At 35.8% G+C, this 11258-nt stretch overlaps 1 protein-coding gene across 1 annotated transcript; it reads right to left on the bottom strand.

Annotated features, from left to right (window-relative positions):
• Positions 1-1163: 1163 nt before the first annotated feature.
• On the bottom strand, positions 1164-9421 carry LOC143223706 (ectonucleotide pyrophosphatase/phosphodiesterase family member 5-like). The gene is made up of 3 exons (XM_076452023.1): positions 9037-9421; positions 4584-5323; positions 1164-1608 (listed from the first exon to the last, which is right to left on the bottom strand). The coding sequence occupies exons 1-3, from the start codon at positions 9275-9277 to the stop codon at positions 1282-1284; spliced, it is 1308 nt and encodes a 435-aa protein (XP_076308138.1). The 5' UTR covers positions 9278-9421; the 3' UTR covers positions 1164-1281.
• Positions 9422-11258: the final 1837 nt, after the last annotated feature.

The following is an 11258-nucleotide window of genomic DNA, read 5'->3' as shown; positions in this document are numbered from 1 at the left end:
GTTTACGACTCCAGTGCCTTAACCGCCTGGCCATGCCGGGTCCCAGTGATCGAAACGTCGTATCTGTTCTAACAACAAATCTTCCTTACCGTAAAAGTTGTAACTTCTAATAAAATATTTGTTTATTAGATACTATTAACAATTATTTTATAACTCCAACATTCTCCACACGGACAGGAATGTGTGTTTGTTTTGTTTATAACATTCATAAAATGTTACGCCACTCCTTGCTAACTTTATACACACACATATTGTTAAATGACTATTTTCGCGATATTCCATAAAACTTAAATGACATTTTCTATGAACTGTTACAAAACTGCAAGGTAGCGAACTGAGCGTGAAATAAAAGATGTAACATTAGGTGTTCACCGCTGGGAATCGAACTCCACAATTAGCAATGTAGGTTCATAAACTAACCTAAGTCTCATCTGCGAGCCTACTTCTTAAAGAAGCGTAAACTTATCGTGGTTAACACAGCAGCATCCCTTATGTGGCTTTGCTTTAAAGCAAAGAAACTTGTCAAAAGAAAATAATTATATATATAAATAACTTAAACACTTTCACACTTACACACAATGTTTAAAACATTGTGTTATAAATTAATTTTGAGAAGCTGTCTTTCTTCACATAGTGTACGTTAATAAGATAAACTGTAAGAAATAATTATATTATAGATTTCATTTCTCTTCACCAGGCTCAGTATGGCCAGGTGGATAAGGCACTCGACTCGTAATCTGAAGGTCATGGGTTCGAATCCCCGTCACACCAAGCACGCTTGCCCTTTCAGCTGTGGAAGCGTTAAAATATGGCGGTCAATCTCACTATTCGTTGGCAAAAGAGTAGCCCAAGAGTTGGCGGTGGGTGATGATTACTAGTTGCGTTCCCTCTAGTCTTACACTGCTAAATTAGGAACGGCTAGCACAGATAGCCCTCGAGTAGCTTTGCACGAAATTCAAAACAAACCAATTCTCTTCACCAAACGTAAAATTTAAAATATAATCTGTGACGTAGAGAACTAATGTATTCTTTGATTGGCTGCACCTTCTAAAGCGGACTGCAGCATCAACACAGTTCACTACCACGTGGGATGCAACACTTAGAATATATATATATATGTGTGTGTATGTGTTAATTTGGAAAGTAAATAATATGATATGACGTAAGGTTGATAGCTATTAAGTTTATTTGAGGTTTTTAATTTCTCTCATCAAACAAATAAATCATAACTAAATTAACAGGTAAGTTTAAGCTAATCTCAAATAAAACTAGTATTCGTTTTCACTGTTTAAAAGAAACGGTCGAGATGGATGACAGTGTCACAACGACAGATAGAAGTACAGTAAACGGCACTGTAGAAAGACGAACGGAAGACGTATTATGAAGAAAACCTTTAACAACCTCCAAACTTCCGTTGTTCGGTGCAGCTTTGATGTTAAGCAGATGGCAAAGCATGGGGTATATGTTAACTGTGTCAAAAACTGACTTTATGGTGAAATTTTTCTTGAAGTTCGGTCCTCTTGCGAAGAAGAGTGGTCTCATTGACCGAAGGCGATTGTCATACCCGTGTTGACCAATTGCAATATCACTTAGGTTCCTCAGTGTTTGCTGTAAAAAAAACAAAAAAAACGCAGTAAAACTAGATTAAGTTAGGCTCGATTTCATGTTAGCTGTGATACCATGTAACAACATATCATAAGAAACGGCACTTCAGTAAACCATTATGTTAGAAATGATTTTTATACTTATCGGTAGAAACTGTAGGGTGTTATGCACGAGGGCTGGAAGGCTCGCAATCTGCAGGTTGTGGGATCGAATCCCGTTACTGCTCATGCTTGCTCTTCCAACCGGGGTTATAATTGTGACAATTAATATCATTATCCGTTGGTATGTAGTAGGTTGTGAGTTGTATTCAATAACTAAAATGTGTTTGTTCGTATTAAGTGAACTGAACTGTACATTCATCTCTTTACTGAATGAGTTTTAAAGTTTGTGTGTTGTTAAGCACAGAGCTACAAAATGTGCTAGCGTCTCAACGCAGGTATCAAAACCCAGTGTTTAGCATTATAGTTCCCCAGGCTTATCGCTGATCCACCAGGGAAGGAGCAAATCCAACAGAACCTACCCAAAATTAGAAAGTGTTACAATAATTTCTCTGTTTTGAGGAACCGTAAGTGTTTTAACAGTTTTGTTGTTGACTAGGTTCCTTTTGTCACATCAAACATGCTCGCCCTTTAAGCCGTGGAGGCGTTATAATGTACGGTCAATCCCACTATTCATTGGTAAAAGAGTAGCCCAAGAGATGACGGTGGGTGGTGATGACTAGGTGCCTTCCCTCTATTTTTACGCTGCAAAATTAGGGACGGCTAGCGCAAATAGCCCTCGTGTAGTTTTGCGCGAAATTCAGAACAAACCAAACCAATCCTTTTGGTTTATTTCGTAAAATTAATAATGTTAATTCCAGCCCACTTCTGATAACGAAAGCGATTAATGCATATGGATACAAATTCCAGAAATACTAACTTATAAAAACTACACAAATAACGATCGGCGTCATGAAGTGTTAAGAGTTAACTTATCCTATGATGTCAGACCCTTTTCTTAAATCTGAAAATGGACCAGGCGAAATCAAACTCGTGATCTTTTCACAAGAACATACTTTAAACTGTTAATCTACCTCGTCACCCACGTGTTTCAGCTCTCCCATTCATTGGTTGTTTTTTTATTATACTAATTTGTTCCCTTTCAGCTGAAGATTAACCCAAGAATTATACCCTAACATTTTTCTGATAGTTGCTCAGTGCACTTTTATTTATCTCTGAGTCACTGATAAATGGAAGGCAGTGTTTTAAGTCATGTTCTGACTCACGAGTCTATGATTAATTCACGCAGAAACATTGTCTCATCATATCACTAAGAACAAAGTATATGTTTAGTTTAAATTTCAGTTGAGACTTTTTAACTAGTAAAACACAGATAAGTTTTGTGATTAAAGGTCGAAGAAAATTAATTCAGAAATACACCCTTGCTCATGCAAGGTATGGCCAGGTGGTTAGAACGCTTGACTCGTAACCTAAGAGTCGCGGGGTCGAATCCCCATCACACCAAACATGCTCACCCTTTCAGCCGTGTGGGCGTTATAATGTGAGAATCAATCCCACAATTCGTTAGTAAAAGAGTAGCCTAAGAGTTAGCGGTGATCGGGGATAACTATTTGCCTTCTCTAATCTTACACTGCTACATTAGAGATGACTAACACAGATAGCCCTCCTGTAGCTGTGGGCGAAATTCACAATTAAAAGTAATGTGAAGAAGGTATTGAAAGGGGGGGCTGGTTGATATAGAAGGCGCAGGGTAAAAAACCATAGAAGCAAGGGGTCTTCTTTTATTCTTATTCAGTGGGTCTCTGCTGATATAAAACTCAACAGTGGATTATTACAAATTAATACCTTTTGCATCTGTTATTCATTTAATGCATAAACCCACCTGCATGCAGTGACGTAACTACGTATTTTTTCGACGAATTGCCCTCCCTCACACACACACTTTATGTAATCACAAAGCAAAAACTAATCTGTTTTTAATAATACACAGTAATGTGTGTGTGTTTTTTCTTATAGCAAAGCCACATCGGACTATCTGCTGAGCCCAACGAGAGGAATCGAACCCCTGATTTTAGTGTTGTAAGTCCGTAGACATGCCGCTAGCGGGGGCGTTACAGTAATGAAAGTATCCGAGAAACTTTTTCTAAATCATTTTATCAGATTTTGTTCTTAAATATCGAGTAGCTGAATTTGACTCTGTGTGAAATTTACGTTAATGCTGGAATATTTTCTTTATCCTAATAATTACAAGAATCAAGATGTGACGTCAGTTGTATCTTTTCGTAGTCGTTGAGAACTTTTATGACAGAGAGAGAAAACAAATAGAACTTTTAGGGCCATAATGGCAGAAGCTTAAGCCTAACGTCTTATTGCCTCGCATAAAAATATCCTTTACTGTGATTTAAAGTAAAACGTTTTAGGAAAATAATTTTCTTTAAAAACAAAAAGTGTTTTTGTTTTGTGTTTAAGTAACAACTTTGGTTAAATACTTTCATAGTTATCAGTTAATTAAAGAACAAAAGAATAAAATTTATTAAAGGAAATGCGTACAATTGTAACCTCACTCTCACGATATTAACTGAACTAATTATGGATTAAAGTTTTCCTTCCTCCAGGATATTAAATACAGCAAAATCAGAAACCACGATTCTAAATGAGTCTAAGATAATTACGAAATAAGAACAAAATGAACCACTCTTGTAATAAAATTTGAATAATATCAGATTCATTAAACTCATGAACTAACCAAAAAACATTACTTCTAAAACCGATTTTAAAATATCGCAAAGAGGACTAGCTCTGAAGTAGGTGTAGGCTATCTTTTACTAGTCTAATTAGTCTAATAGTGGCCTAACATAGAGGTCGTGCCAAGTATAATTTTCTGTAGGCCTAACATAAATAGTTAAGCAGTGGCTTAATCAAGAACAAACCAAGTTTAATTTCCTATAAGCCTAACTTATATTTTAAAATACAACTCACTGGTACGATGTAAAATCCTTCATCAGCTACAGCAATGATCGGCATTATTCGTCTGTGGTTCTTATAATGGAAATGATCAGGAATGTCTTTCTTTCTATAAACCGTCATGTTCGGATGAGCATTTTTCAACTTTTCGTACACGATGTCTTCTTTACCTTTTTTTGGCAAAATAGCAGCCACGGGGCCATAATCTGCTATTATTTGAACATCCTGTTCTAGATTTAAAGATTGATTTAGGGCAATTATATGTTTATAATCGAGAGTTACATTCGTCATTCCATGGTCGCTTACAATGATAAGGTTGACTTCCTTTAGTAACTTGGTCTGTTCTAGCTTATCTAAAATGTAACCAAGAGTTTCATCGACTGTCTTAACAGTTTTCTCGACTTCAGAACTAAAGACCCCATACTTATGCCCTGCACTGTCTGGTTCATGAAAATATAAGACAGCAAGCTCGACATGTTCTTTGGATAGCCAATCAATGGTTGTTTCTACCCGTGTTTTGAATGGAGTAGATTTATTATAAGCCATACAAATGTTTGGTTTTACATTTTTGAGTAGAACTTCAGATCCTGGCCAAAAAAAGGTTCCTACTTTCACTCCTTGCAACTTCGCTGTCGTCCAGATTGGTTCTCCACCATCCCACCATCTGCTTTCAAGAGTTTTCATGTTAAATGTTGTATTGAATTTTGGATCATACATTGCGTTGCTAACGATTCCATGGTTTTCTTCATAAAGGCCTACAAAACATTAAAAATGACTTTTTACTCATGATATAAGTTTAGAAAGAAACAATTATTCCTTCCTGGTGCTACTTACAACGATCTAAAAAACACGAGTATTTCATACCAGTCGATATGAACAATATAAAGGTTTATTAATGGCGATGCTATATAATAAAAACAAATGTTTATCATTGTTGACAAAGCATTATATTTCTTCAAGTTCTACTTGCTGATAGGGCTATCCAACGGAATAGCGGTCGCCTATTTTTGACAATAATAACGGAATACACTAAATTTCGAGAAAATTAATTTTTATATTTAAAAACATGAATTCAAATTATGCACGAAATAAAAGTGTTGATTACTGGCCCACTAAAACAATTACAAAAATATTATCACAATTGTACGCTACTTAGACCTTAAAAACAGCAAAGATTTGTTTGAATGAACTACGTTTAGGTTCATATTGTATGTTCGCAGAGCTCGCTCCTGTAACAGTTGTATTTCCTGTTACACTTTCGCAAACTCTGACAGCTACCAGTACATTATAATTATTGTTATAAAAACTAAACATTGCTGATTAAAGTGGCTTTGTTTCGGAAGTCATTTGTCTTTATTATGTGCACAACCGAATATGCTTCCCTCTCGGACGTTCGATATGAATTGTTTCAGTGTTGCGATTTTTAATTATCACTTCTCCTTTACATTTTAACTCAAATTTGATAACTTGCTTTCTGTTCACGTTATTTTTACATACAAGTATAATGTATTCATTTCAGCTTATCTTTTTTTTTACAGAATTTAGGTTAACTGTTCGACAGAATTTAGAAAAATTCTCCGAGAATTTTATCTTGGCCTGTTGATATACATAAGTTCACAATAAGCGTTAATTGCACTTAGGTTTTCATTGTCGTCCTTCTACTATTTCGTATAAATACAAACTAAATATTTAGAAAATATAGCTCACTGCCTAATATTAGTACTTGTAACAGACAAACTAACTAAAAATTTGCTCAGTAACTAAACCATTACTATAACACTTAAAAAAATCAATTATTTACTCGAAGCCTAATCGTGCCCTAAATTTCAGAAAACTGGAGACTTGAATCATGAGCTCATCAGGTGACTCAAAGCGCCTCCTATTAAACATCAGTACAAACGTCTTAATTATCTACTAGGGAATATAGTAATGCGTCACGTACGATACATGTATTGAACATATTTGACTACTGAAATACTGTTTAAAAAAACTGAATCCTTGACCTCTAACACGAGAAGAGTATGCTGAGCTATACAAGCCAAAGATTTGTTTTCACATATGCAGCATTATTAGGTGAAATAGTATACAATGAGAAGGGTATGTGTTTAAATAAATATATCTTTAAATAATTTTGTTTTTGTGTTACGTATTTCGGCATGAAGGAAATAAAAACCTAGCAAGTATAATATAGAGTTGTGTTATTTAGATTTGAAGTAAGGAGTTATAAAAACATAGAATGACTGTAAACGAATTATATCTCTCAACACAATGTTGGTGTTGTTTATGAACGATTTGTCATACTGCATAATCGCCATATTAGGGCCCAGCATGGCCAGGTAGTTAAGGCGTTCAACTCGTAGTCTGAGAGTCGCGGGTTCGAATCTCCGTCGCACCAAACATGCTCGCCCTTTCAGCCGTGGAGGCGTTATAAAGTATCGGTTAGTCCCACTATTTGTTGGTAAAAGAGTAGTCCAAGATTTGGCGGTGGGTGGTGATGATTAGCTAATTACCTCTAGTTTTCCACTGCTAAATCAGGGACGGCTAGCGCAGATAGCCCTGGAGTAGCTTTGCTCGAAATTCAAAAACAAACAAACAAAATCGCCATCTTTATTTGAGATCGCGAGATTTTTTTCTTGATCAAACTCTTTGTAAAGAGACGATATAAAATACAGATTTTTTTTTAATTATGGTATCGAGAAAAAATGTACTTTATTTATTATTCGCTATTTTACCTTTTTTTTTCTTATAATAGTATCAACTCTTTTTTTTTTACTCTCCCCTAACGTATTAACAAAGTTTCGGGTCTATTATTATCAATAAAAAATCATATAAATAATATTTTATTCCCATATCAGGTAAACTTGTTCTTCACGTACAAAGCATTCCATGGATTTACATCACTAAAATCAGGAGTTCGCTTCTCATCGGTAGACTCAACAGATAGCCTGATGTCGCTTTGCTCTACGATAAACCACAAACGTACAAAGCGTATTTAATGTTTAAGTCTAATTTTCGATTTTATGCGCCTGTTAGAATTTATGTTGAGATTTTATGCTACTGCGTTATTTATGAGCTACAGAAAGATGAAAAATTAACGTAATATGTTTGTTCATGTTAGTGAAATAATTGTTTTCAAAGTTCATGTTATAAAAGTTGTAGCTTTGCATTCGCATTCGCATAACAGTACCACTCTAGAATTAACCTATAGCGATATTGAGTTTCCATGTGAGCTAGCACACATATACGCACGGATAAACTGACGTACATAACAAAGGCTATGATTACTTGTGATATTAAGTTATTGTCAGAAGTATATAACAAAACTTCTGATTACTCGTGGTATTAGTTTATTGTTACAATTGTATAACAAAACTCCTGATTATTTGTGGTATCAGCTTATTGTTATAAAAGTATAATAAAATCACTGATTACTCATAGTAAGAGCATATTGCTTATCTGCTTCTAGTCCTAAATTAACGTTGAACAAGTCAAAAGCTAATTTGATGTAGTTTTGTTAAATTAGTTTCAGAACATAATTTTCATTATTATAAAGAAAAAAACTCAATCGTTAGAACGTTGTTGCAGTAAATTACTGAATGTATATCTTGTGGAAGAAAGATTGTGAAGAATTTTAAATTAAAAAGGTTTTATTTCCAACCAATCAATTCACTTTATCAGGCGTTAATTTTCAGAATCTTGTCAGTTTTAAATACAGTTACAAGTGAACTGCTAGTATGTACTACATAATACACTCTATAACCTGGTATTTTAATACATGGTCTGTGTTTGTTGTTAAGCAGAAAGGTACACAAAGAGCTATCTGTGCTCCGCCCACAACGTGTATCGAAACCAGGTTTCTAGCCTTGTAAGTTTACAGACATACTGCTGTGCCACGAGGCGGTCGCGATGTGGAAAAGCACGAGCGCGCTTTGTCAGTTTTTCGCTACGTTTTACAAAATTTATGAGCAACCTTAAGAAACAGAAAAATGTTGATTCAGTTATTATTATAATAGTATCCTGGTACATCAACTTATTCTCCTAATTATAATAGTATCCTGGTACGTCAACTTATTCTCCTAATCTGGGTAATACAAACGTAAAGATAAAATATAATTGTTGTTGTTTTCTTTTCTGTAAGATTGTATTAATAGGAAAGTAACACATGAAGTATGAAAGTAAGAAATCTTACCTGTAACTGGCCTGGCATGGCCAGGTGGTTAGACCACTCGACTCATAATCTGAGGGCCGTGGGTTCGAATCCTTGTCACACCAAATATGCTGAGGGAGCGTTATAATGTGGCGGTTAATCCAACTATTCGTGGGTACAAGAATGACCCAAGAGTTGGCAGTGGATGGTTATGACTAGCTGCCTTCCCTCTAGTCTTACACTGCTAAATTAGGGACGGCTAGCACAGATAGCCCTCGTGAAGTTTTGCGCGCAATTAAAAAAAAACACAAAGAAACTTACCTGTAGCTATAGTGTAGTGGTCAGGAAACGTTTTGGTTACAAATGCAGTCTGAACCCCCAGCTGAGCACGCACCCCAGTTTGAGCCACGCGGTCAAAATTAGGAGTTTTGTATTTCCCGATATAGTCGTAGCGAAAACCGTCAAATGATACCATCAGTAACTTGTGTCTAGCATGACGAAGGTCCACAAATATAAACAACATAATTAAAAGGATGGTTACAAAACACTTTGGTAGTGACATCGTAATTACTGATTTTCGTTTTACTCCTCAAAACTGTTATATTCTAAGACCTATTGACCAGTTGGTGAGCAAAAAATACGAGTCACACCCCCTATATCAGTTTTCTGTTATCTCTACCCTGACTAAACAGCGGAAACGAAAGAAATGTTCTTTTATTATCGAAAGATAATATTTATTTGCAGTTATATACGTGTAATAATAATACAAGAAACGTTTGCTACGTGGCAAAGTCATACATGGGCTGTGACGGTTGTATTTGCGCGTCAAACATAGTTTAACTATGACCATTACAGTTATGCAGAACTGAACTTCGTGCTGAATTATTTGCATAAGCCACAGAAGAGGGACAGCAATGAGTCCGTGGGAGTGTTTCACCTCGTCCCCTGCTGTAATAGACAAACGTTTGTTAGAAAATAAGAAATAGAATATTTTTTATATCGTTTGAAAACACTTATTTTATCACTAACTTATTTCTCTTTATATAGAAATATTGATATACACGCCATTCGTCGCTTGATAGAATCTGGCTTGTTTGTTTTGTTTTTGAATTTCACGCAAAGCTTCTCGAGGGCTACCTACGCTGGCCGTCCCTAATTTAGCAGTGTAAGACTAGAGGGAAGGTAGCTAGTCATCACCACCCACCGCAAACTCTTGAGCTACTCTTTTACAAATGAATAGTGGGATTGATCGTCACATTATAACGCCCCCCGGCTGGGAGGGCGAGCATGTTTGGTTCGATCGGGATTCGAACCCGCGACCCTCGGATTACGAATCGAACGCCTTAACACGCTTGTCATGCCGAGCACTATATTCTGGCTATTAATGCCCTCGACTTGTAATTTACGGGCCGCAGGCTCAAATTCCATAATCACCGAACATGTTTGTCCTTTCAGCGTTATAATGTAACAATCAATTCCACTGTTCGTTGATAAAGAGTAGTCCAAGTGTTGGCGATGGGGAGAAGTGTTATGTGGATGACCTTCTATCTCTTATAAACTAGAAACGCATAATATAGGCAACTCTAGTGTGGCTGACAACGAAATTCAACAAACAAACATTCTAGTCATATATATAGTAACCATCAATGATTTCTTACCAAAACAAGTTACCTTTATGATTAAGACTGAAGATTAACCCAGTATTCACTGTTAGTCGATTTAATATCCCAATCAAACTACGAGTACAAAGTGTCATAAAATAAAGCTAATAACGACTAGAATGATGTTATCGATATTTTCGGCCATAATCCCCATAAATCTTTCGAGGTTCAACCACTTTTGGAAATTTAGTTTATTATTGAATCCATATAGTAAGCTAACAACATCAATAACTCTTATACTGAGAAATATATTTATTCATAATAAATGTATAACATGAATGTATTATTGCACTTTTTTATTAAGAGTACTTGCATCAAACCGTGAACCGATACTGATAACATTTTGAAAATTATTTAATTTTATATGTCGGCGTAAATTCAGACCAAACTAGCAAAGTAAAATTTCGATACACGTGATTGGCAGGGTACAATAGTCCACTGTATAGCTTTGTGCTTAACTGCCAAACAAGCAATGTAAATAAATGTAATATATTTTGAGTTAATCCACTCATATTGCACAGGTTCTTATACGTTTTGCCCGGCATGGCCAGGTGGGTTAAGGTGTTCGACTCGTAATCTGAGGGTCGCGGGTTGGAATCCCCGTCGCACCAAACATACTTGCCCTTTCAGCTGTGAATATGTTATAATATTAGGGTCAATTCCACTATTTGTTGGTAAAAGAATAGCCCAAGGATTGGCAGTGAGTGGTGATGACTAGCAGCCTTCTCTCTAGTCTTACGCTGCTAAATTATGGATGGTTCGCGCAGATAGCCCTCGAGTAGCTTTACGCGAAATTTAAAAATAAACAATCTTACACTTTTTAAAAAAACTGAATAAACTGCTAAATTATATCCAAAAAGGCAAATAAAATTTTTTGCTTAT

This window comes from Tachypleus tridentatus, chromosome 8, assembly GCF_004210375.1.
Source record: "Tachypleus tridentatus isolate NWPU-2018 chromosome 8, ASM421037v1, whole genome shotgun sequence".
NCBI classification, from domain to species: domain Eukaryota; kingdom Metazoa; phylum Arthropoda; class Merostomata; order Xiphosura; family Limulidae; genus Tachypleus; species Tachypleus tridentatus.
This window is presented reverse-complemented; position numbering and strand designations above follow the sequence as displayed.